The sequence below is a fragment of the Salvelinus sp. IW2-2015 genome, linkage group LG31, assembly GCF_002910315.2.
Source record: "Salvelinus sp. IW2-2015 linkage group LG31, ASM291031v2, whole genome shotgun sequence".
In the NCBI taxonomy this organism is placed as follows: Eukaryota; Metazoa; Chordata; class Actinopteri; order Salmoniformes; family Salmonidae; genus Salvelinus; species Salvelinus sp. IW2-2015.
Window position 1 is genome coordinate 26,209,266 of NC_036870.1, and position 27,662 is coordinate 26,236,927.

The 27,662-nt window shown below is 41.3% G+C and overlaps 3 protein-coding genes across 3 annotated transcripts in view; 1 reads left to right on the forward strand and 2 right to left on the reverse strand.

The window, feature by feature from the left end:
- Nucleotides 1-7,647, reverse strand: part of LOC111955775 (probable acyl-CoA dehydrogenase 6) — a gene marked incomplete at its 5' end in the record, with an annotated part of 53,293 nt that extends 45,646 nt beyond the window's left edge. The window contains 2 exon segments of the mRNA XM_023976088.2: nt 7,484-7,591; nt 7,594-7,647. Coding sequence (XP_023831856.2) covers nt 7,484-7,591; nt 7,594-7,647 — 162 coding nt within the window.
- A 525-nt stretch (nt 7,648-8,172) lies between these two features.
- Nucleotides 8,173-9,352, reverse strand: LOC111956059 (guanine nucleotide-binding protein G(T) subunit gamma-T1-like). The gene is made up of 3 exons (XM_023976474.2): nt 9,290-9,352; nt 8,885-8,986; nt 8,173-8,606 (listed from the first exon to the last, which is right to left on the reverse strand). Exons 2-3 carry the CDS (start codon nt 8,981-8,983, stop codon nt 8,478-8,480), a joined length of 228 nt encoding a protein of 75 aa, XP_023832242.1. The 5' UTR covers nt 8,984-8,986; nt 9,290-9,352; the 3' UTR covers nt 8,173-8,477.
- Nucleotides 9,353-15,794: 6,442 nt separating this feature from the next.
- Nucleotides 15,795-20,015, forward strand: LOC111956120 (tissue factor pathway inhibitor 2). The gene is made up of 5 exons (XM_023976562.3): nt 15,795-15,958; nt 16,201-16,371; nt 16,679-16,858; nt 18,454-18,627; nt 19,290-20,015. Exons 1-5 carry the CDS (start codon nt 15,883-15,885, stop codon nt 19,403-19,405), a joined length of 717 nt encoding a protein of 238 aa, XP_023832330.1. The 5' UTR covers nt 15,795-15,882; the 3' UTR covers nt 19,406-20,015.
- Nucleotides 20,016-27,662: the final 7,647 nt, after the last annotated feature.

The following is a 27,662-nucleotide window of genomic DNA, read 5'->3' on the forward strand; positions in this document are numbered from 1 at the left end:
TGCCCCAAACAAAATGACCTCCAGCAGCCACAAATGTGCATGTGTCAGCATATGGTCTCACAAGGGCTCGAGGATCTCATCTCGGTACCTAATGGCAGTCAGGCTACCTCTGGAGCACATGAGGGGCTGTGTGCGGCCCCACAAAGAAATGCCACCCCACACCATGACTGACCCACCACCAAACCGGTCATGCTGGAGATGTTGCAGGCAGCAGAACGTTCTCCACGGGCTCTCCAGACTCTGTCACGTCTGTCACATGGCTCATGTGCTCAGTGTGAACCTGCTTTCATCTGTGAAGAGCACAGGGCGCAGTGGCGAATTTGCCAATATGGTGTTCTCTGGCAAATGCCAAACGTCCTGCACGGTGTTGGGCTGTAAGCACAACCCCCACCTGTGGACGTCGGGCCCTCATACCACCCTCATGGAGTCTGTTTCTGATCGTTTGAGCAGACACATGCACATTGTGGCCTGCTGGAGGTCATTTTGCAGGGCTCTGCAGTGCTTCCTCTGCTCAAAGGCGGAGGTAGCGGTCCTGCTGCTGGGTGTTTGCCCTCCTACGGCCTCCTCCACGTCTCCTGATGTACTGGCCTGTCTCCTGGTAGCGCCTCCATGCTCTGGACACTACGCTGACAGACACAGCAAACCTTCTTGCCACAGCTCGCATTGATGTGCCATCCTGGATGAGCTGCACTACCTGAGCCACTTGTGTGGGTTGTAGACTCCGTCTCATGCTACCACGAGAGTGAGAGCACCGCCAGCATTCAAAAGTGACCAAAACATCAGCCAGGAAGCATAGGAACTGAGAAGTGGTCTGTGGTCACCACCTGCAGAATCACTCCTTTATTGGGGTGTCTTGTTAATTGCCTATAATTTCCACCTTTTGTCTATTCCATTTGCACAACAGCATGTGAAATTTATTGTCAATCAGTGTTGCTTCCTAAGTGGACAGTTTATTTCACAGAAGTGTGATTGACTTGGAGTTACATGGTTTGTTAAGTGTTCCCTTTATTTTTTTGAGCAGTGTATATATGATATATATATATATATATATTACATACACATACATACACACACACATATATATATATATATATATATATATATATATATATATATATATTATATATATATATTTCTGTATGTCTTGTTTTGTAATATTTGTTTTGTACCCAGAACTCTGGGTCTTTTTGTTTCTGTCTGCTCTTTTATGTTTAGATAAGAATTGTATACCTGTCTTATACCTATACACCATTCTTGTGTGTGCTCAATAAAAAATATTTGAACGACAAGGATTTTAACACCTGCTTGAAGAGCTTTGATAGGAAATTGGTACCTTGATCACTTTGTACCACCTTAGGTAACCCGAATGTCGTGAAGAATTTAATTAAGGCTTTACTCACTACCGGAGCTATAATCCTTCACAGAGGAATGGCCTCGGGGTATCTTGTTGCCATACACATAATTGTTAACAGAAACTGGTTACCCGATTTTGTCTTCGGTAACGGTCCAACACAATCAACCACCACTTGTTCGAATGGTTCACCTATGACAGGTATTGGACAAAGAGGAGCAGGAGGAATAACCTGATTTGGTTTTCCTGTTATCTGACATGTGTGGCATGTCTGACAGAACTGAGCCACATCTTGTTTTAAGCCTGGCCAAAAGAAAATGTCRAAGGATCCGATCATAAGTCTTGGTGATTCCTAAATGACCAGACCACTGGTGATCATGAGCAAGGGATAACACATTTTGTCGAAAGACTGTAGGAATCACTATTTGGTAAACAGCATTCCAATCTCCGCCCGCGTCAACATGGGATGTCCATTTACGCAGGAGAAGATTACCATCAATGAAGTAAGCCACGTTTTTCTTCTTTACCTCTTCCAATGAGACAACACTAGAAAAACATTTAGCAAACCCATTGTCAACCTTTTGGTTAGCAATCAGCTGCTCACGAGTGACTGGTAACTGTATTGCATCAGCAATAAGTTCAACATACTTTGATTCTTCCCTGGGCTGTTTGTCAGAGGTGATCAGCTTCCCAGAGGTAGCACACAACCCATCCTCTTGATCAACCTCTTTGAACAGAACAGTGTTTGACAAATCTATTACGTCTCCCACTTGTCGTGCCTGAGCACGAGTGACAGCACAAGCGGGGAACACATGTGGATAACTCTGTGCCAGCTCATTGGAGAGAGAGAGGTCACTTTTATCCAGTACTTCCAATACGGGTACTACCTTTCCTTCGGCAATATCGTTACCCATTATAAAGGTCACACCTTTTACTGGCACCATAGGACGTACCACCACTCTGAATATTCCACTGATTAATTCAGAGCGTACATTCACAAAGTGCAATGGCACTGGGACAAAACCCATTTCAATACCCTGAACTAACACACTGGAACCACAGTATCTATCGTCGGATAAGGGCAACACATCAGACAATATAAACGACTGCGCCGAACCAGAATCTCTAAGGATTTTAACCGGACGCTGAGACACTTTGTCATTCACTAGGGATACAAACCACTCGAAAATGAACGGTTCATAACTGCAGTCAGGGACTGAGACTTTCAAACTACATTTACCCTGAGGCACCTGTTTCGTTTCAGACCTCACCACTTGTTGGCGGCTTGGCACGAAGAGGCATCCCTTGTTTGCATTTTAGCAGGAAGCAATCATTAATCATATGTCCCACCTTATGGCAATAGAAACAGGGACGCTCATTTTTCTGGCGTGCTTGATATACTACTGCTGGCCGACTAGGACTAAAAGTAGGCAACTCAGTGGCTCTACTCTCAGTATGAGCCGAAAACACGCTCTTGTGCGTCAACAGAAACTCGTCTGCCAACATAGACGCTTCTGACAGGGAGGATACTTTCTGTTCGTTTAGGTAAACTACAATGCGTGCGGGTAAGCAATTTTAAAACTCTTCCAACAAGATTAACTCCCGGAGAGAGTTGAAATCAGTTACCTTGCTAGCAGCATGCCATTTATCAAACAGATTCCCTTGTCTCTAGCAAATTCCACATAAGTCTTACTAGAAGACTTTCTACGAGACCTAAATCTCTGTCGGTATGCCTCCGGCACAAGCTCATAGGCGCAAAGAACAGTAGCTTTGACCACTTCATAATTCAAACTGTCTTCAAGAGGTAGCGCTGACAAAACCTCCTGGGCTTTACCAGTTAATATACACTGAAGTAATAGGCACCATACCTCTTCAGGCCATTTCAATGCTACACGTTCAAAAACACAAAAATAGGAGTCAACCTCTGACTCTATGAACAAAGGTACCAAGGCAATCTGCCTACTAATGTCAAAAGTGGTGGAAGCTCCAGTTGGTGAGGACTGCTCACTAACAGGCACAGCAGGAACGGAGGCTAGCCTCACTGTCTCTGCCTCCAGTTCCATCTGGCGCATTTTGAACTCCAACTGCCGCTGTTCTCGTTCTTTTTCGTCCTCAATTTTACACATCTCCAACTGGAGATTCTCTCGCCTAATTTACGCTCTCTCTTCCGCCTCCAGTTGGAACTGTATTGAACGGACATCCCTCCTCGCATCTCCGGTTGACTGTGGGGAGAGTGGATCAAAACAGGGCAATGTGGCTGGAGCTTTAGCCTCGCCCTCATTCTCAGACACCAACGGATTTACAGGAGCAGCAACATCCCCTACAGGGGTAGTAGGTTCAGGCAGCGGTAATATAAGCACTTGTTCTTCCAACAAAACATTTAACACCAGTTGCTTAACCTCCACTTTAACTAAACTCTGCGGGATCGATACAGAATAATGGTCAGCCAAGGTCAGTAAATCAACTCTACGACATTTGTCAAAAGCCTCCCACGTAGGGTTATCCAAAAAGGATTTCAAATCAAAAGTAGCCATTTTGAAATACTACTTATACACAAGAGCCAACAAATAGCAAACACTAACGCTACATCAGCTATTACGCTCAACACTGAACTAGACAACTAACAAGGTGGGACGCTACCGTCTCATGTACCCTAGAGAGGTTTAAAGGCCCAGGCCATCCACCAAGCCAATAACTACAACGATAACTAATGAGAAACAATAGGCTACATAACTATAAAACGTTGAGCATCCACACTAGAGGAAAGTTGATAGTTTATCGGTCTACAGTCCCACACCAGTTAATCAACACATCCTACACACTGCTATTAATAAGGTGGTAACAAGACCATTCATGAGGTCTCTAACACACAGATACTGGTTCAGACCATTCAGTGCTTTCAGGGTGTGTTCATTGTCATACTGACAATTGCAAATAATACATCAATGTACATGTAGGCCTAATTAAAAAATAATATAGTAACTCATATTTAAATGTAGCAATTCGACAACAAACACTTTTTAGCCTACGCATATTTTAGATCTACATTGCCATGTTGACCAAGTGATTTCCATAATTCTTTTGGTTCTTCTTTTTCACTGTGCTCATCTCTTTCTGTCCTGTGCAAATATCTGCAAAGCATCAGTGCAACAATGTTATCATAACCGGCCAAAACTGATCACACCAATGCACTACCTCTCCTACACTTTCCCAGCATGCATTTTCTATGCTGTTGGCCTGTTTCACATTCAGCAATTAAAAAAAGCAAGCCTGCTTCTTTTCCCAAATAGGCTATTAGGCCTAGTATAAATAATTATTTAAATGTCCTGTCACTTTTGTAGCCTATAGCTTTTCCTGGGATTTCAAGAGAAGAGGAACGGCCTATTGCGAAGAGGCTTGCGTAGCCTATTGCGCACGGGAACAGCTGGAAGAGAGAAGCTAGTGATGTGTAGCCGAAGTAAGAAGCTAAATATTGGCTAGATATTAGGTGATTCATTAGCTAAATATACAAGTAACCAGATTATGAAATGGCAGATCTGTAGTGCATTCCTCCAGGCTGCGCTCTTTGTTCCCGGGCATGCAAAGCTCCACTATTAATTAAATCCAGTGGCGACCCATCATTCAGGGAAGGTGGGGCAGAGCCTGTTTAAGCCCCAACTGTTTTGAACTCCACATTTTTTGCAAAAAAATAATAAATACAATGACAAAATTGGGCTTGCCTGTTTTTCATGTTATTTTTGGCATTAATGTGTCACATATCAGTTTGTAAACAATGAAAAAAAAATATATATAATTGAGTTAATAAAGCCGCATACAAACATGGTCTCTTTTTTGTTTTCTTGAGTAAGGCAGCTCCAAAATGCAGGTGTTTCTGCCTAGCTCAGTGCTTTCTGTGGTGGTGGGGCAAGCAAGCAGAAGCGCTACTCTATTGTTTCAGTTTTTTAGGGACAATAAATGTATTCTACCTAGGCTACACCAACTGTAAACTGCAGTGAATAGCCTATGTCGTTTGAATAACCGCTCAAAAGCCGGGCGTTTTGAATGCATATTCATTTCGAAATAACTGCATCTAGCCTGCCTGATTGGGCAACCATTTGGATCAGATATGGGGGTTTTCTAGGCAGTTTAGCCTACAAGGTCCAGGCACATTAGCAGGACAGTAATAGGGTGTATTTTGTCATGATGTATCAGCTAACAGAAACATTCTAATGCAGGGACTAGTGGCGCGCATATGAATTATGATAATGCGCGAGGAGGAAGAAATGTATCCATAGTTTCCGCGTTTGGTGGAAATGGGTGGAGGCAGCAAACAATGTACCAGGCCAGCTGTGATTTACAACCTGATAGCAATATTTTTGGAACAACCAACAAATGTATTGGTGAATTATATTACTCATGTATTGAACTGTATCCATCTATTCTGACAACAATGCCTTACTGTACGTCATGGAATTTTTGGTCAAATAAAACTTTTATTTTTATTTTTTACCTCTTATATAGTTGGTTTTGTGGTATAAACTGGGAATTTTATATTTTTGACTGATATTATGATTGTCTGTTTGTTTCATATTTGCAAAGTAGTTAAAACACTGCCAGTTCTACTTTAATGATTGGCTAAATTCCACCTACTGGTTAGTCAGGTTTAATGCAAAAAGTTAAGTTTATGGGCTTGTTCGACATTGCAGCAGACAGTGCAGACGACTGCCAACTGACTAATCTACAAATCACCTTGCATCATAAATAAGATTTTTTTTCTTAACTGACTTGCCTAGTTAAATAAAGGTTAAATAAAAAAAAGATCTACTTATTATTTGTAGACTAGTCAGTCAGTCACAATTTACCCATGATACATTATGGTTTTGATGCTCTTGAACACGGCCTATAACTCAAAACACCTGACATACCTGTAGCACTCCAGGACCAGGGTTGCCTTCAATAAGCCTGATGAATATTCAAGTACAGGTTTATGAAGCAGATTCTTCTCAGGGATTAAACAACAGGCAATTGGCTAGTTGTTCCTGAGGAATAACTAAGCGATATCAGAGGTAGATTAATTTGACAAAATTCCAGTTATAAATGCATTGGGACAATTGTGTATGAATACGACATGTGCTTGATGTTTGGCATGCTGAATGAAGGGTAGGTATAATTTGTGGAACATTCCAACAGGAATCTGTTCCAAAAACTGAGTAAATGACAAGGATGCCAACAAACAATGCATACAAAGTAACATGATCAATTAACCTAGCTAACTAGTTGCCCGAATAGGCATCAACTCACCACGTTGTTTATTCTTAATGTTTGTCCATAGGCTACCAGAGTGAGGACAGACATTTTTCGGGATTAAATGGAGAGTGAAAAACTCAACAAAATTGCCTACTCCCTCTCTACCTGGTATCTTATTCTGCCGCTTTGTATGCGTTGTTTGTTGGCAACCTTGTTATTTACGAAGTTTTTGGAACAGAATCCTGTTGGAACGTTCCACAAATTATACCCACCCCTGAATGAATGACATTGAAATATTGAATGATATTGATTAACAAAAATGTCACTGTCGCTGATTGTGACAGAAACACGGAGATGTTTGTTTCAACGCAGGCAGCAAAATGGTCACCACAACGAGGGCTACAATTGTAGCGCAATATTTCATAAATAACACTAATTTTGGTGGTCTATAAGTGGTATAAAACGAAACTGATTGGATACATTGTCAGATATAACTACATAACAAGGTACTATGTCAAGTGCAGACAGCCGTCACGTGACAGTCAGTGGATGTTTGTTTTTCCCCCCACAAGGCTGTATCCAACTAATGCAGCTTTTGCTGTTTTTTTTAGGTTGTGATGCTTGTAGTATGCGAATATTGTCGTAGGATAGAACTGAAACTTTATTCAGATAATACGAATAGAAAAATAGTCGTTTGTGTCGATTTAGCCTTTCTGCTAGTGACCTCTCACCTACTTTATGGTCCTTGAAGTGCGATTATCATTTGCAGTTATACCACCAATATTCACATCCACGAAAGCTATATTATTATTAACTTTGTGTGAAATTGAATCATGATTGTAATTATTCTGTGTTTGATTGTGTGTAATGGTAACGCTAATTAACTGGCTACGCAGTCTTGCATACCTTTTTTAAGAGATTCCTTCAAACGCAAAATGCTTCTGGTGTGTAGAGTAAATGATCAGCCGTTATCTCTGAACCACTGGCCGTTTGGGGTTTAGATGAACACATTTTCAGGTCAGCTTCCTTGACTTGCTTAGCGAGGTTAATTTGGAGAAATGACGGCTTACTACCAAAGTTCAGTCCGCTGAGCCATTTCTGTACAAGTAACAGTTTCTGTTGTGGGCGGCAATGAGCTGCCACATGGCGCAAACGGTAGTGTCACATAGGTATTGGCAACGTTCACAGAGAAATTGGGAACGTCGAAATTCTGCGACTTCAATGCGCTCATTTTCTAAGAGATCCGTCTTCGACCCTGAAGATCACTGACGGCAAGATGTGATTTCGTATTTTACGGAGTGTCCGCGAGTGTGTTTAGACGCGGCATATATGCAGTTGTAGGTCATGCAAGGCAAAGTAGCAAGCTGTAGGCTAGAAAGGGGGATTCCATGATGTTCAGGTGAGCTGCCCATAACATACATGTTCCTTACTTTCATAACTACTTTTTTCCCCATTGATGGCAGATTTGTCATTACCATCTTGTGTCTATAAGCATGTGTCTATAAGCCTGTAAAAGTACTCTGTCTTTCACACAACATTCAGGGTGACTGTGGTTTTGTCCAATAATGAAACAGATGGTGCACACTCAGACTATAGACATTCTCATGGGAGACAAGCTCTTTACTGACAATATAAACCATCCAACAAAGCTCTGACAATCATTCCAAAAACAACCCTTATGTACTGCATCACTCCAAGGAGGGATCACAATCTAGAAGGATTCATTTACATGGTTTCATGAGGTTTAGATTTATTTACATCTGTTTTTTTTACCATCTCCTCTCGGTTAGCTATTGGTGATCCAACTATGTTTCCTAGGAAGGGGGAATGTCCTTGGGCACTAGAGAGGGTCTAATCAGTGAAAGAAAAGCTCCACTGTCTGTTCTGAATCCTGTCTTCTTCAGCAGACGACACATCCACCTTTCAACTCCTTGAATGGGTTCTTGTCTTCTGCGATGCCTTTGACCAGAGTGTCCTCTTCTACACCGGCCTGAACCGCCTCCATAAACTCAGTACAGCACTTAGACGTCTGTCATACAAAAGAAGGGTTAACATGTAACACACACAATATCAGGAATGCATTTACATTTTACGACTACGTGAACAGCGACTTTTCAGTTACTGGCTYCTGACCGCTAGGTTACCTGTCATTACAGTCTCTTTTGATGACCAATCCATTCCACTTTGGAACATTTCATGGCTTTTTATCCATGTACAAATGTATTACTATTCCACCTATTATTATTACATAGAAATTACTTTTACAATTGGAAAAATTATCAATCAAAGTAAAGTGGTCAAATTTACCATCCATCTCTCAAGCTTGACTTCAATCTTCTTTTGGTCTCTTTCCATTTTAGCCTTATCCACGTCTGTCAACTCGTCCATATTTATCACCCCYGGCATTGTCTGTCAAATAATAAAAATACATTGTTGCCAAAGGGAAGGTAAACATATTCTTAAAGCAGAGCCACACTCAMAAAAACTATTTTAGAATGTGTCTCGTAGAACCATGACAATCCTCATTGTATGCATTAGGCTGCGTATCTTTTGTTATTTTGTTGATTAGGGTTGTGGATATTATTTTATTTGATAAAAATTGCCCCAATACTACACTCAGATTATCCATTCCCTATCCCTAATGAATGTAATAGCATTAATTTATCAAATATTTATATTAATTGGAAAAAATACAAGAAAAAAAATACTTACCGCGTTTTACGGGTAACTGTCTTCCACCCCTGAATACTGCCAGAGAAATCCCTCTCCTATCCCTCAATCCGGGTTATAAAGTAATCTGCATAAACATCCTAATCTCTTAATCTGATTAAAACTATGCCCTTTATTCCAACACTGCAGCATCGTAGGGGCCACTCTCCAGGTGTCTGTTATGAGTCTCTTTTTAAACCACATGGCCGTTGTGTTATGACGTCTAAGAATTGCGATGAGAGTGGAAGAATATGAATAATATGTGGATACCTACAATATTTTGCCTGTGATTCTCTTCACTGTTCCAATGCCGATATGGGTCAAGGGGAATGACACGGCAGTTCAGGTTAGCATGACAAGAAGGCTAATCTGTATTTACCCTCAACCTGTCATGTTGAAGGATACATAATCATTACGAATATGACAATGACAGCAGTTCTCCAGAAAGTAAAGTATATGGGATGGATGAGCTTCAACTGAAATCATAGAGAGATATGGCAACAGCTGCCTCCATGAGTTGTGAAGGCTAGTAATCTAAGTAACTATTAGTCTACATGTTCTATGCCTTTGGGATGAAGCAAGGTTACATGAGTTTTCAGTGCAGATAAAAAGCGTAGATTAAGGAAAAATACTGCAACAGATGGATCCATTTTAGACGATACTATTATCCAGAGCAATTTACAGTAGTGAGTTCATACATTTTGATACTGATCCCCCATGGGAATCGAACCCACAACCCTGGCATTGTAAGCGCTACCAACTGAGCCACATGGGACCATCAGATGTGTCGAGATGTGTAGCCTATGGATCTATTAGCCTACATTTTCTATGGCTTTTAGATGTAGCAAGGTTACATGTCAGTGCAGAGAGAAAATGCAGACAGAAAAAATGTGGGAGTATGGAGCKTGCCAGCTTGTAGTCCTAAAAAACGAAAATGAATGGGGGAGAAATGGRTTTTGGAGGTTAACACAGGTTTATGAGATCATATACATTTTGTTCTATGTGTTAATATCAGTCAGATAACATGACCTTTATGAATTATGAAGATTTTATGTGCTTTATTTTATTTCATTACATCAACTCTAATTGTATTAGTCGCATACACATATAGCAGATGTTATTGCGGATGTAGCGAAGTGCTTGTGTTCCTAGCTTCAACAGTGCAGTAATATCTAACAATTCACAACAATACAAACAAATCTAAAAGTGAAAGAATGGAATTAAGAAATATATAAATATTAGGATGAGCAAYTTTGGCGATTACAGCCTCRAGTCTTCTTGGGTTTGACACTACAAGCTTGTCACACTGGTATTTGGGGAGTTTCTCCCATTCTTCTCTGCAGATCCTTTCAAGCTCTGTCAGGTTGGATGGGGAGAGTTGCTGCACAGCTATTTTCAGGTCTCTCCAGTAGAGGTCAACCGATTATGATTTTTAAAYGCCGATACCGATTATTGGAGGACTAAAAGAAGCCGATACCGAATAATCGGAMGATTTTTATATATATATATTTGTAATAATGACAATTACAACAATACTGAATGAACACTTATTTTAACTTAATATAATACATAAATAAAATAAATGTAGTCTCAAATAAATAATGAAACATGTTCAATTTGGTTTAAATAATGGAAAAACACRGTGTTGGAGAAGAAAGTGAAAGTACAATATGTGCCATGTAAAAAAGCTAACGTTTAAGTTCCTTGCTCAGAACATGAGAACATATGAAAGCTGGTGGTTCCTTTTAACATGAGTCTTCAATATTCCCAGTTAGGTTGTAGTCATGTCACGGTTGTCGTAATGAGCGTAACAAGGCACAGCGAGAGTATAGTTCCACATATTTTTTAATCTCCGTGAAACAAACAAAACAATAAAGAAACGTGAAGTCATGACGTGCACACAGSCAACTAAACACAAACAATATCCCACAAAATACAGGTGGGGAAATGGCTACCTAAATATGATCCCCAATCAGAGGCAACGATAAACAGCTGCCTCTAATTGGGAACCATATTAGCACCAACATAGAAATAGACATACTAGAACACCCCCTAGTCACGCCCATGACATACTACACCATAGAGAACCAAGGGCTCTCTACTGTCAGGGCGTGACAAGTCRTTATAGGAATTATAGGACTATTTCTCTCTATACCATTTGTATTTCATTTACTTTTGACTATTGGATGTTCTTATAGGCACTATAGTATTGCCAACCTAATCTTGGGAGTTGATAGGCTTGAAGTCATAAACAGCGCTGTGCTTCAAGCATTGCGAAGAGCTGCTGGCAAATGCAGGAAAGTGCTGTTTGAATGAATGCTTACAGCCTGCTGCTGCCTAACACCGCTCAGTCAGACTGCTCAATCAAATCATAGACTTAATTATAATATAATAAACACACATAAATACGAGCCTTGGGTCATTAATATGGTCAAATCCGGAACCTATCATTTCGAAACAAAACGTTTATTCTTTCAGTGAAACACAGAACCGTTCCGTATTTTATCGAACGGGTGGCATCCCTAAGTCTAAATATTGCTGTTACATTGCACAACCTTCAATGTTATGTCATAATTATGTAAAATTCTAGCAAATTAATTACGTTCTTTGTTAGGAAGAAATGGTCTTCACACAGTTCGCAACAAGACAGGTGACCCAAACTGCTGCATATACCCTGACTCTGCTTGCACAAAACGCAAGAGAAGTGACACAATTTCCCTAGTGCCTGCTAACATGAATTTCTTTTAACTAAATATGCAGGTTTTAAAAAATATACTTGTGTATTGATTTTAAGAAAGGCATTGATGTTTATGGTTAGGTACGTTGGTGCAACGACAGTGCTTTTTTCACTAATGCGCTTGTTAAATCATCACCCGTTTGGCCAAATAGGCTGTGATTCGATGATAAATTAACAGGCACCGCATTGATTATATGCAACGCAGGACAAGCTAGATAAACTAGTAATATCATAAACCATGTGTAGTTAACTAGTGATTATATTAAGATTAATTGTTTTCATTGTTTTTTATATAGCAGTGTTTTACTTGCTATATTGTATTTACTTCGCCACCATGGCCTTTTTTTTGCCTTTACCTCCCTTATCTCAYCTCATTTGCTCACATTGTATATAGACTTATTTTTCTACTGTATTATTGACTGTATGTTTGTTTTACTCCATGTGTAACTCTGTGTTGTTGTATGTGTCGAACTGCTTTGCTTTATCTTGGCCAGGTCGCAATTGTAAATGAGAACTTGTTCTCAACTTGCCTACCTGGTTAAATAAAGGTGAAATAAAAAATATAAATAAATAAATAAGATACGTTTAATGCTAGCTAGCAACTTACCTTGGCTCCTTGCTGCACTCGCGTAACAGGTGGTCAGCCTGCCACGCAGTCTCCTCGTGGACTGCAATGTAATCGGCCTTAATCGGTCTAATTAAATCAGTCGACCTCTACTCTCTAGAGACATACGATCAAGTTCAAGGTTCAAGTCGATCAGGTTCAAGTTTACTGTAGAGGGGCTTCCGTCTGGCCACTCTAACATAAAGGCCTTGGGGCCTCCCGGGTGGCGCAGTGGTCTAGGGCACTGCATCGCAGCGCTAGCTGTGCCACCAGAGTCTCTGGGTTCGCGCCCAGGCTCTGTCGCAGCCGGCCGTGACCAGGGGCGACGCACAATTGGCCTAGCGTCGTCCGGGTTAGGGAGGGTTTGGCCGGTAGGCCTTGTCTCATCGCACTCCAGCGACTCTTGTGGTGGGCCGGGTGCAGTGCGCGCTAACCAAGGGGGCCGGGTGCACGGTGTTTCCTCCGACACATTGGTGCGGCTGGCTTCCGGGTTGGAGGCGCGCTGTGTTAAGAAGCAGTGCGGCTTGATTGGGTTGTGCTTCGGAGGACGCATGGCTTTCGACCTTCGTCTCTCCCGAGCCCGTACGGGAGTTGTAGCCTGATTGGTGGAGTGCTGCAGAGATGGTTGTCCTTCTGAAAGGTTCTCCCATTTCCACAGAGGCACACTGGAGCTCTTTCAAAGTGACCATCGGGTTCTTGATCACCTCCCTGACCAAGGACCTTCTCCCCCCCCATTGCTTAGTTTGGCCGGGTGGCCAGCTCTAGTAAGAGTCTTGGTGGTTCCAAACTTCTTCCATTTAAGAATGATGGAGGACACTGTGTTCTTGTGGACCTTCAATGGTGCCTTGACACAATCCTGTCTCGGAGCTCTACGGACAATTCCTTCGACCTCATGGTTTGGTCTTTGCTCTGACTTGCACTGTCAACTGTGGGACCTTATATAGACAGGTGTGTGCCTTTCCAAATTATGTAAATTGAATTTACCACAGGTGGACTCCAATCAAGTTGTAGAAAAATCTCAAGGATGATCAATGGAAATAGGATGCATCTGAGCTCAATTTTGAGTCTCAAAGCAAAGGGTCTGAATACTTATGTAAATAAGCCATTTTTTCTTCATTTTTAATACATTTGCAGAAATGTTTTAAAAATCCTGTTTTCGCTTTGTCATTATGGGATATAGTTCTCTTCTTATGTAATTGATATGTATTAGGAAATAGGCCTCTCTTCTTTGACCATGACTCTTATACAATATTCTATCAAATACAGGTCAGGTACAGATGTAGGATCTTAATATAAGACAGTTTGCTACAGCAGGAAAATAAAACTGCAGCAACAATAAATTTGAATTATTATGTGGATTACAGTGGAGGCTGCTGAGGGGAGGCCAGCTAATAATAATGGCTGAAATGGAGTCAATGGAGTGTTATCAACCACATGGAAACCACATCTTTCACGTGTTTGATACCATTCCATTTACTCCATTCCAGACATTATTATGAGCCGTCCTCCCCTCAGCAGCCTCCACTGGTGGATTATAATTCATGGACATTTTGTAGGGGTATGTCAAAGGACAAAATCTCAATGAGGGGGAGAGTTTTTTTTTTTTATGCATCCAGGGAACCAGTTGTCGGTTAGGACAGAAATAGGACACATTATAAAGCAGCTCATATTATATTTTCTCGCTCCACTCTCCTTGTTGAAAGGTAAGTAGCCTTGCACAAGCCTTGGCATGTGCAAGACGGAACGGCTCATAGTGTGAGGCAGCTTGATGTACAAGTACACCCCCTGGACAGGACGTTAGTCTATCGCAGGCCCTTACGCCTCAATCACACCGACAGCGTCATTGCACAAAACGGTATGCAGCATCTTCTGGATATGTGTGAAACAAAAGTTCAACATTTACCTTCTGCTACCATTCCTGTCAAGCCATCTATGCATACAGTTTGATGCATACTTTTGATGAATCCAATGTACGCAACACACAGAACGCACTGCATCTGCCTATGCAACGCAATGCTGTAAGGCAAACACAGCGTTCCATTGGAAATTAATGTTCTGTACTTCTGGCGTACCAAAATGCAATGGCGCTGTTGGTGTGATCGAGGCGTTACCCCCAATATATCTCTTTAATGCTGCGTGCCAAGCAGAGAGGAATTGGGCCCCATTTTTACAGTCTTCTGATCTCAGGGTGGACACTAACTACAAGGCCACTGAGTTTACTGAGTTTTCCCACCGGTTTACATGTCTACTGGTGTAAAGAGAATAGCTAATAAAGTTCACCAAGGCAGATCCTGCATGGATGCCCAGAGTTGTGATTGTTGTTGTTTCCCTAAAAGGAAACAGCCAGATGTGATGGGGACTATGACACAATAATGAATGACATAAGCTCAATGTGTTAATGTTTTATACTGTATCACTTCCTTAGAGACAAGGCAATATTTTGTGGTGAGTATGTGGACTATTCACACACATACTGTAAATCAATTTCATTCATCTGAATTAGATTTAGGCCTAAAACATGAACTGAATAGAACGTTAAAAGCCTGTAGCCCACATTAATAAATAAAGGCTCAAATTCTAGATCTAATAATTTGTTATAATTAATTACTGGAAACCACTTTGCAAAGTGAGTGGTGCAGCGGTCTAAGGCACTGCATCTCAGTGCAAGAGGCGTCACTATAGTCCCTGGTTCGAATCCAGGCTGAATCACATCCGGCTGTGATAGGGCAGCGCACAATTGGCCCAGCGTCGTCTGGGTTTGGCCGGGGTAGGCCGTCATTGTAAATAAGAATTTGTTCTCAACTGACTTGCCTAGTTAGATAAAGAAAAAAATTAAGTAGAAGAAAAACAATAATTAACATTGTCATATGTTATCTACTCCAATGACAACATGACACATATGGTCATAAATCTGTTAACAAATCCTTCTTCTCTTGATACTCCCATAGTAGTTTCGTTCCCAGACTAGCCTACATTTATTGTAGTCTATTTCCACATCAATGTTTGGACCGTATCTAATGCGCACGATGAAGGACGTTTGACATATTGCGTTATTAGTTCAACAGTGTATGAACGTGACGTTGTCTATGATGCAGATCGAAACATTAATCAGGTCGTTCCTACTCCGGAAATTAGCCATTATAGCCCGCCCCTCGAGCCGCTTGGGAAAGCGTTTACAAGAGTATAAATGGCTGTACTGATGCTGCGAAAAGTTAGAAGAGTTAGGAGAATTGAACTTGGGGAAAATCTACAACAATGGAGTTCAGTTCATTGATTTTTCTGATCCTTTCATGCTCTCTTTGTTACGTTTTTGCATTGTCACCGAAACAAGGTAAAGAAAAATAATTGTATGTATTTTTAATAGCGTAACTGGTAATAGCCACATTAATATTTTATTCGTTTTTCTCGACGCCAAAATACTTTGCAATCATAATCAATCGATGGGCGTTGTCTCATGACTTTTCAGTAGTGATAAAGTTGTTGTTGACATGAATCTGTACTTCAACAGAGATTCCTTGACCTAGTTTTGCAGCCAGCAATAGTGTTGATGTTGTGTGTTTCTGCTCATTTCAGAGGTGTGTCTACTTCAAGTAGATGAGGGACCTTGCAGAGGAAATATCCAACGTTACTACTACAATACTATCACTCAACAATGCGAAGAGTTTGTCTATGGAGGCTGCCAAGGGAATGCAAACAACTTCATGAGTTTTCTGGCGTGTCAGAAAGCATGTTTTAGAATACCAAGTACGTTTTTATTTTTTATACAAGTCTGTTTTTGTGTGGTATTCTCAGTTTTTTTTCTTTGCATTTAAATATTCTACAAATTCAGTATTTATTTAGATTATAGGCCATTTCATGTCATCAAAACAATTCTAAATCATGAATTGTATGAACATCTAGCCTACAGCACCTTTGAAAAGTTTTGTGGTTGTGAAGTTTTGAAATGGAAATCCAAACGAATTCAGGATAAAAGACGATACAATGTGACCTGTTTCATTTTTCAATAGTTCCTAGAAGAATGTCTTTCTTTTCACATTCTCCACCCCACCAGAGATCCCCCAGATCTGCAGGTTCCAGAAAGAGGTGGGTCCCTGCCGGGCCAATTTCTTGAGCTACTTCTTCAACATGACCACCATGCAGTGTGAGCAGTTTGTCTACGGAGGCTGCCAGGGCAACGAGAACCGATTCCAGGACCAGTTGTCTTGCATGGAGTACTGCAGACCACACAAAAGTATGTGGACAATAGTCAAGGTCAACAGTCTGACTGTTTTCGATTAGCCGTGAAGCACAATAGGGAAAACATTTCCACATCCAGTGTTGCGCACAGGCTTATAGGGCGGTGCACAATTGGCCAAGCGTCGTCGGTGTTTGGCCAGAGTAGGCCATCATTGTAAATAAGAATTGTTCGTAACTGACTTGCCTAGTTAAAAAAAATGTAATTACAAAATAGATCCAGATTCTACTTTTCATGAGACTCCACTGTGTCCACTCTATTGTGTTATTAACATTGTATTACTTTGGAATGATGTAGTAACAAGATTAGAGGAAGCTTTTTCATGAAATTTGGCAATTTGATTGCAAACAGCCATATCCTCATCAAAATCCTGGCCATGAGGACATGCAATAGTTGATGAGTAATCAGGAAATGAAACTGGATAGAAGGACCAGTACAAAAGGACCAACCCTGACGCTCTAACAGCCTCTATCAATACCACAGGAGGTTGGTTGCACCTTAATTGGGGAGGATGGGCTCGTGGTAATGGCTGGAGCGGAATAGGTGGAATGGTACCAAATACATTGAACACATGGTTTCCATGTGTTTGATGCCATTCCATTTGCTCCATTCCAGCCATTATTATAAGCTGTCCTCCCCTCAGCAGCCTCCACTGATCAATACTACACTCAAACTAGATAGAAGGACCAGTACCAGCCTCCCAAGTGGCGCAGCGATCTAAGGCACTACAGCCTGGGGTTCGATCCCAGGTTCGATCCCAGGCTCATTGCGCTCTAGTGCGATTGTGGTGGGCCGGGCACCAGCAGGCTGTCTTCGGTCGTCAGTTGAACAGTGTTTCCTCCGACACATTGGTGCGGCTGGCTTACAGGTTAAGTGTTAAGAAGCGAGATTTGGCAGGTCATGTTTCGGAGGACGCATGACTCGACMTTCGCCTCTCCCGAGCCCGTTGGGAAGTTGCTGTGATGAGACAAGATTGTGATTGGATATCACGAAAAATGGGATACAAAGAAGGACCAGTACAAAAAGGACCAATCCTGACGCTCTAACAGTCTCTTCTATCAATACTATACTCAAGGGTCACACAGTATCTGAGTGCCTTATTCTCTCAGGCATTTCCCTGACATTATTCCATACAGCCCTCTAGACTTCTCTCAGTTGTGCATCTGTTTATGTTCAGAAGCCGGGGATGAGCCTCTCGGCCGAAAATGAGACAAAGCAAGCTGAAGAGTAGCCTACTCTCTTCCTATTGTCCTGTTTTTCTATGACAATATTATTCTGAAATGATTCCATCCAGTATCATTTTTCAATTTTATATCTACTTACTTTATTAAGAAACTAGAGATTTAGCCTGGGTACCTGTCTGTTTAGCTGTTCAACTCCTGGCCACTCCTTGTCATGTTTGTCATGAGAATTCCATAAGGAGTTGGTGACAGATCAGAAACACGCTGGAACCCAGGCTAGGTTACATTACCAAACAGACTGGCACCCAGGCTAGGTTACAGACTACCAGAGATGAGCGTCTTGGTTAATGTTAGCTGAAGAGTAGCATACTCTCTCCCAGAGTTCTTATAGTTGTTTTATGTGCTTGACAGCTACTCCTGTGCTCTGCCTGGATCCCCTGGATAAAGGAGGGTGTGCTGCATCTATACCGCGCTACTACTACAACTCAGCCTCCAGGATGTGTGAGCAGTTCATCTATTCAGGTTGTGGAGGAAGCAGCAACAACTTTATATCCAGACAAAGCTGCATGGACGTCTGTGCTAAAGGTAGGATAGTGGTCCACACACACACACACACACACACACACACACACACACACACACACACACACACACACACACACACACACACACACACACACACACACACACACAGAGAGTATCCTCTATTCTCTGTTTATCTGAAGATATAACTGGGGGGGAAGGGAGGGGGTGTTTTTGAATATAATGACTAATAGACTTATTACATCTGCCAGCTCAACAACCATTTGCATGTTCCCCATAATTGCAGTAATGGCTACAGGCCTTTTCGTTAGAGCAAGCTAGTATCCCAGTAACAGGTTGTGTTTGAGGTAATTGTGTGACTGGAAGACTGGCTAACTTTGGATCACATTATAAGGAACATGCTTTATGACTTTGTCCATTTCTAACTGGGGATTAAGCGCGGCCAGCTTTCAATGAAGTACAGTGCCCAAAAACAGCTGGATTACATCTCAATCTCTCAATACTGGCCACATTAATTGGATATTTGAGTAATACAAAATAGAAGTGTATTATAACTGACAAGTATGTGTGGTTTAGGTTAATCTGCACATAGTTTTAGCAGAGCTGAGGGTCTCCCTGCCCACCAGCATGCAAACGGAACGTCCTGCACCTTACTGGGATGTAATCATGACCTGTATGATGATATGTCATTGTCTTTGTTTCAGCTGGGAAACCATGGATAAGCAGAAAAACAGGCAGAAGAGCAGGCATGATGAGAACAACTACCAAAAACCGTATTAGAATAAAGCCTAATAACAATATTAAATGGTCAACAATATGATTCAGTGATTTTATTCAAAGGGGCACATGAATTGACCATAAATGGACTAACATTGACATGTTGAATTGTATTTTTTTTACTGCACCATAATTGACTTGCTACTTGCACTGCGTTGTCTGTAATGGTTCATTGTGATGCACAGTTGAAAATAGCAAACCAATCAATCAAATGTGAATCAACCTACACCAGCAGTATTTTTGCTGAGTAGGTTTCTCAAGACAGTTTGTATTGTAGTATACATTTACCATGGCAACTATCATACAATATAAAAAATATATTTTTGTAGAATTTTTTTAATGTATTTTGGATTTTTTTTTAAACACTTTAACAGTTTACTGTTTTCCACCATTTATGATGAAGTTATACTGAGGCACTGTTTAAATTGTTAAGCAATATTAGCAAAATAATTGTATTTTTTTGTGTTTTCAACATAGTACTTTTTAACAAAAACCTGCGCACCATGACATAATGGATATAATAAAATAACTCAGAACTCAGAAAATAACTCATTTTTGTCTGTACACTACTCAGTTGTTTTTCTTCCATTTGTCCTGAAATTCCACTTCGCCTCTAAATATAATCCTGTTACTAAGCAGGAATAAGAACTGAATGTGTGTCCTCTTTTTTTCCATGTATGCTTGCATTGTCACCATGCCCCTTCTCATCCAAGAGCTTGATAGCTGTTTCTCTCCCTATCCCACTTTCCGCCCTAAATCTTTAACTCTTATCTTGCTTTGACTGGGTTATTTTCAGCCCCTTCAGAACACCCGGACTAGAGGAAGATGGCAACCATTACATTTTACATACGCTCTTATCCAAAGCAACTTACAGGCGCAATTAGGGTTAAGTGCCTTGCTCTGATATTTCACCAGGTCGGCTCAGGGATTCGAACCAGCGACCTTTCAGTTACTGGCCCAATGCTCTTAACAACTAGTGTACCTGCTGCCCCACTTAATAGATGGAGAGAGTTATGGCAGCACATTCTATACTTTGCTGGCCTTAGAATGAAGTCAACAAACTATATTTACATTAACCTCATTACCAGAGTGTGTATATAGAGTATCGGAAAGTCAACACAACGTAATCTGTGATACAGAATACTGACACAACTGTAGGTACATTCCCACCCATTATACAATAACATGACATTTCCAATCTATTTTGTTGTTTTGACATGACCCCTAACTTGCAAGTTTCTGTTGAGAAACCAACTCAATAGAAAAGTAGTAACGCTCTTGCATTTTTATTTTATGTGTAAATATTCGTTTTGGCAGCAGAATCAGTACACATGCATATTTTTCTTGTTTTCAGTGTTGTTCTGTACCATCTAAGACATTACGAAGTTTAATAAATCTTCTCATGTGGAGTTTCATAGAACAACCTAGTAGTCTTTTTTTCACCCCCTCCATTGTACCTGCCCTGTGCTTTTTCCCCTTATTCAATCATCCCATTAAAGAAAAGCTGTAGCTCTGTGATTCGGAGGCAATACATATTTATGGAAGTCATCAAAAGGTAACTGCCAGCCCATTCAGCTGGGATATAAATAGTAAACGTGCAATATGTCTGGCTGGTTCTCTATTAGGACTTCAGGGTAAATCATCCATTACTGAGGATGTGGTATCAGAGAGGATGTCATAAATGTGACTCACCACCTGGATTCGGCTCATAATTTAACAATGTTATTCGTATTTACAGATGGCATACAAGTTTGTTATTAATCGTATTTACAGATGGCATACACGTTTGTTATTAAGGCACATGGAAGTTCACATGTTCTAGAAGGCATTTCTGCCAAAAAAACTCATTTTGATAAAAATATATTTTTTACGTGAAGTCGTAACTTGCGACATATGCCTAGTTTCCTGAATCGGGTCACAAATAGACCTATCTCCCCCTGTCCTTAGATGAGGTGACGGAATGCTAGCGTTGGGAAGGAGGCGAACAGTGACACAATTCTTCCAATCCAATTGAACACCCATGGACCAGAAATGGAGGAAGCATTAAGAAGAATTTAGAGGGAATGAAAATGTTCCCATAGTTGTATGTAAATTGTTACTTTGAAGTTTCCACTCCTCGCTTTTGTCAACAACAAAAAAAGACGCATTTCAGAAAAGACCGTTCTTAATTTTAATCACATAAAAAAATGTATCCCTGTTTTTTGTCACTTTGTCATGAGATAAAACCACCAGCAAATGCTGTGAAAATGTTCCTTCTCTGTAATAGACTTAGTGAATTATTTTCTATTACAAAAAAAACTCTGAGATTCGAACTCAGAGGTTTTTTTTGTAATAGAAAATAATTCACAAAGTCTATTACAGAGAAGGAACATTTTCACGGCATTTGCTGGTGGAGTGCTCGAGCTGTGCGATCAGTTTCTAGTCAGGCCACTGTATTAGTGGCAGAACAATGGGTTAGGCAATTTACTGGTAATTCACTGTTTTATTTAAATTACTTTTATATAGAGAACAATGGATCCCATGTGCTAATCATTCCATTTCATGAGTTATCAGACCCTTTACCTCATATGCTGCATAAGCCTGTTGTTCTAAGGCAATATTCAGTCACCATAATATTGGTTGAAAGTCTATAGAAATCAAACATTTTACACTTTTACATTTTAGTAATTTAGCAGAAGCTCTTATTAGTGCGTTCATCTTAAGATAGCTAGGTGGGACAACAACATTCACAATGGTATCAAGTACATTTTTCCTCAAAGTACTTATCAGCAGTCAGTGCTAGTAAGAAAAGACAATAACAAAACAGTATTTTTTCATAAGTAACAGAGTAACAGAACTTTAGGCGCCTCCTAGTGGCAGCATTACCCCCCTTACAGCTGCCCTTGGGGAAAATAAATAGGATGGACATTCCAAATGGAACCCTATTCCGTGTATAGTGCACAGCTTTTGACCAGGGCCCATAGGACACTGGTAAAAAGCAGTGCACTAAATCAGGAATGTGGTGCCATTTGGGATACAAACACTGTATTTTGAGAAAGTAAATGTACTTATTTATTTTGTGCAGAAAAAATGATTCCCCGTATGAATCTTATGACCATCTAAAAATGAAAAAGAAGAATGATCTGTAATACTTTGACGCATCTCCAATGCATTGCTTTCTTTTCTTATTCTTTGTGTTGCTATGTAGGCAACTACATCAGGGGTAGGCAACCCTGGTCCTGGAGTGTCACAGGCACTTCATACATTCTGATTTAACTGACCTGGAAGACCAGGTGTGTTGAATTCAGGCAGTCACTGAACTGATCAATTAGCTCAGTTGGTCAAGTGTGGTGCCTAGTTGGGAAAAAAATCCTGAAGTACCTGCGGTACTCCAGGAACAGGGTTGCCTACCCCTGAATTACATCATTCAGTAGGCCTATTTGCCATTTCAAATCAAAATATTTATAAAGCCCTTCTTACATCAGCTGATATCTCAAAGTGCTGTACAGAAACCCAGCCTAAAACCCCAAACAGCAAGCAATGCAGGTGTAGAAGCACGGTGGCTAGGAAAAGCTCCCTAGAAAGGCCAAAACCTAGGACGAAACCTAGAGAGGAACCAGGCTATGAGGGTTGGCCAGTCCCCATCTGGCTGTGCCGGGTGGAGATTATAACAGAACATGGCCAAGATTTTCAAATGTTCATAGATGACCAGCAKGGTCAAATAATAATAATCACAGTGGTTGTCGAGGGTGCAACAGGTCAGCACCTCAGGAGTAAATGTCAGTTGGCTTTTCATAGCTGATCATTCAGAGTATCTCTACCGCTCCTGCAGTCTCTAGAGAGTTGAAAACAGCAGGTCTGGGACAGGCAGCACGTCCGGTAAACAGGTCAGGGTTCCATAGCCGCAGGCAGGACAGTTGAAACTGGAGCAGCAGCATGGCCAGGTGGATTGGGGACAGCAAGGAGTCATCAGGCCAGGTAGTCCTGAGGCATGGTCCTAGGGCTCAGGTCCTCCGAGAGAGAGAAAGAAAGAAAGAATTAGCGAGAGCATACTTAAATTCACACAGGACACCGGATAAGACAGGAGAAATACTCCAGATATAACAGACTGACACTAGCCCCCCGATTGAATAGACTTCAGGCCAGAGGTATTCAACTCTGACCCTACGAGGTCCAAAGCCTGCTGGTTTTCTGTTCTATCTGACAATTAATTGCACCCACCTGGTGTCCCAGGTGTAAATCAGTCCCTGATTAAAGGGGATCAATGAAAAAATGCAGTGGAACTGGCTTTGAGGTTCAGAGTTGATTTTGAGTGCTTTATGCTATAGGCCCGCCTACCTCTGGAGGGGAGAGGATGGAGTGGAGACAGGAAGGTCATGTTGATGTTAGGCTGTTTATGTCTGTGTGTATGTATCTTGTTTATTTATAAAAATATAAAACAATAAAAAGTGGAAAGCTGCATCACAGGATAACCACCCAGGCTCCATGTAGACTGTGGTCCTAGTATCCATAATAAACAGAGTGGGCGTGTGGGATTTATCAGAGTCTATTCATTCTAACTCCTCTATCTGTGGGTGGATCCGGTCCTCCGTCTGTAAGGACCTTTCTTCAGCATGACCTCACAGCTTGGCAGCAGGACCTGGAGCATAAACAGCCACTGGGTGGGGATCCAAGGCAACGTTTTACAGACTTCCACCCACATTTACTCCTGGATTGAGTAAGCAGCAGCACCCCTCCCACTGGGCACAGATCAACATCTAGGTTTGATTTACATTTGGTTCAGTTTTCAACTAACGTGAATTCAACATGAAATCAACAAAAAAAATCACTATTTTATTGGATTTAGGATAAAAGACTAAATGCTCTTATGTTGATGACTTTGAAAAATCAAAATCATTTTCTCACGTTGAGTCAACGTTATCACATTGCATTTTCGTTGAAATTACGTGGAAATATTGATTCAACCAGTTTTTGCCCTTCTTCCTTTCATCCCTTCATCATGCGTAGGGCGGCGCACAACTGGCCTAGCGTCATCCGGGTTCGGGTTTGGCCGTCATTGTAAATAAGAAATTGTTCTTAACTGACTTGCCTAGTTAAATAAAGGTGAAATAAAAATAAAATAAAATGCATTTCACTCATACATCCCTTTGAATTATCCCCCCAAAAGGGAATCAAGAAGTTTGGTCAAGTTGAGGTGACTGATATAATAATTAAATCGTCCTATAGGAGAAGTACATTTTCTGACCATTGCCCACAAGCTGTGGCTGTCGTGTGTCAGTACAAAAATGTGGTCCAAATGCCACCCTATTTCCTACTGTATATAGTGCACTACAGAGCCCTTTGGGCCCTGGTCAAACTAGGGCACTACAAAGGGGATTGGTGGCCATTTGGGATGCAGGCTAAACGTAACATCTTGTGACTGAGTGCTCTGGCTGTTTTCGTACCAATACATGGCATCACACTTTCCCCAGAGTCCATCATCCAGTGTTGGATTAAAATGAGTGGAGTCTCTATCTCACCCCTGAGTTGAACTCTCTGGTCTGGTCCATGGCTGGACTGGCCTGGCTGACACTCCCTGCCTATCTGTCTCACCGCTTCTGTTCTCTGTCACTTGACCATGTTATGGAAACACAGATCCACTGTACTGTATAACTCTGCAGTAGGCTTTGTGAAAGCCTGTCTAAGCCTGTCTGACTCTAAAGCATGGCATACACTGCCCTCCACACAGTCTCTACGGTAGTGACAGATCAAGAATTGGTCTGGAAACTAGACCACCACTACTTAACTGAGGGTTTAGCTTTCACATCCGAAGAGCTTGGTATCTTAAGATCTGCATGGATAAAATAGTTCATGTGATTTGAATGTTCAAAGGATGTAATCAAAAGGTTTTATAATTTCATCTGAATGCCTATGAAAAAAGTTAAACTCCCCTAAATTACATGGTCTGCATTCACTGAACACTGAGTTTGATGATTCATCTTTTATTTCAAATAATATGTGCTTATTCAGAGACTTTTGTATTATGATTGGCAGGAGCATATACCTTTAGTCTGTAGGTAGAAYCTTCCATCTCCCTCTATAGATACAGTCAAGTTGCACACGTGCCACAGTTGTTTTCAATCAAATAAATCCCCTGAACACAGACACACACCAACACATTTCTTTAACCTAATGCATTTTCCGAAACATTCACAAAGTGAAATAATACTTCAATCTCAGCTCGCACCGTCTTCTGTGCGCTCCACATGGCAGCTTCCAAAGGTTAATGACTTTATATCAAAAGGAATTTCAGCCATTGTCAGCAGACAGACTTGGCAGGTTAACACATTGGAACTATTGGATTTGTGCATGTTAATAACGTGGTATTCCATACTAACTTTGTGTCCATACTAACCGCTGTAGAGCGCTCCACCTCCTGAGAGCTGAACTTACAACCCCTGAAATAAGCAAGCTGAATGCAGGTGAGAGGTGTGGAACCATCCTTCTGTGATTACCTCCGTAAATCAAACACAAGGTTATTCTGCCTCTGTAGCCAAGCTCAGAGGAATGGTCACAAAATGCTGGCCTGACATCAAGGAAGAATGCCTCCAGCCTATGGGCATATACAGATGTAGGATCTTAATTTGATCACCCTACTGCAAGAGAACATTCCATTTCTGTAGTTGAGTTGTAGTGGGTCCACAGCAAATAGAAGGCAGCCCACAATATTGCCTCTCCAAAATGTGAGATTCATTGTGTACACACAATAAGTCAGACAACATGTAGACCATAAAGGTCTTCTCTACCTGATGGGATGGAATTCTTTTGATCTACAGAGTTCTTTGAAAAGGTTCTTGGAAGAAAGTTTAATTTCTTATATGACAGTGACATGTGATGTGCGACACAGTACTTATCCGGCTGTGAGTAGACCTGTGACTTTGTGCCATTTCAGAATCAAGTACCTGTAAATTCAACACAATCAACAGTTATTTGTCACTACAAATGCAAAATTGCACCGATTTAACTATTCACATCAACCACAACAAAATTTGGTTGAGTTGGGGAACTCTCCAGATATTGCCAGAAGGATCCTCTCTGTGGAGATGTGATACCCATGACATTATCTGCCGCCTGCCGTCATTACGTGCCTCTATTTTCACCTCTAGAGCCTGAAATGTAGCATCGCCTCATGAAACAGGTGTCTGACTGGCTCCCTTTCCTCTCTACCTGGCTCAAACAATGGAAATGATGGGCTTAAGCTGGCTGAAGATCTCTTCCCTGCTTGTGAAGGGCACTGGCCTCTCAGTGGCACTCTCATATCTTTTAGAACATGGAAACCAGTGGGCGGGTTTGGCTTTCTAAGAGGATGCTGTCTGTTGAGGGGGTCTAGTGAGGACAGCTTTGCTCTGTGTTTCACGCTGTGTCTAACCTTTATCCAGGTGCGATTGCCCTTTTAAAAACACCAACTCTCCCTGGACTCTAATAGCCAGATGAACTATATCTCCCTGGACTATAATAGCCAGATGAACCATATCACCCTGGTCTCTAATGGCCAGACAAACTATATCTCCCTGGTCTCTAATGAGGCCAGACAAACTATATCTCCTGGTTCTAATGGCCAGACAAACTATATTCCCTGGTCTTCTAATGGCCAGACAAACGATATCTCCCTGGTCTCTAAGGCCAGACAAACTATATCCCCTGGTCTCTAATGGACAGACAAACTATATCTCCCTGGTCTCTAACGGCCAGACAAACATATCTCCCTGGTCCTAATGGACAAACACTATATCTCCTGGTCTCTAATGGACAGACAAACTATATCTCCCTGGTCTCTAATGGACAGACAAACTATATTCCCCTGGTCTCTAATGGACAGACAAACATATCTCCCTGGTCTCTAATGGCCAGACAAACTATATCTCCCTGGTCTCTAAAGGCCAGACAAACTATATCTCCCTGCTCTAATGGCCAGACAACTATATCTCCCTGGTCTCTAATGGCCAGACAAACTATATCTCTCTTGTCCTACGGCCAGACAAACTATATCTCCCGGTCTCTAGTATCAGATTAACTATATCTCCCTGGTCTCTAATGGCCAGACAAACTATATCTCCCTGGTCTCTAATGGCCAGACAAACTATATCTCCCTGGTCTCTAAGGCCAGACAAACTATATCTCCCTGGTCTCTAATGCCCAGATTAACTATATCTCCCTGGTCTCTGATAGTCAGACAAACTATATCTCCCTGGTCTCTAATGGCCAGACAAACTATATCTCCCTGGTCTCTAATGCCAGATGGACTATATCTCCCTGGTCTCTAACCCAGACAAACTATATTC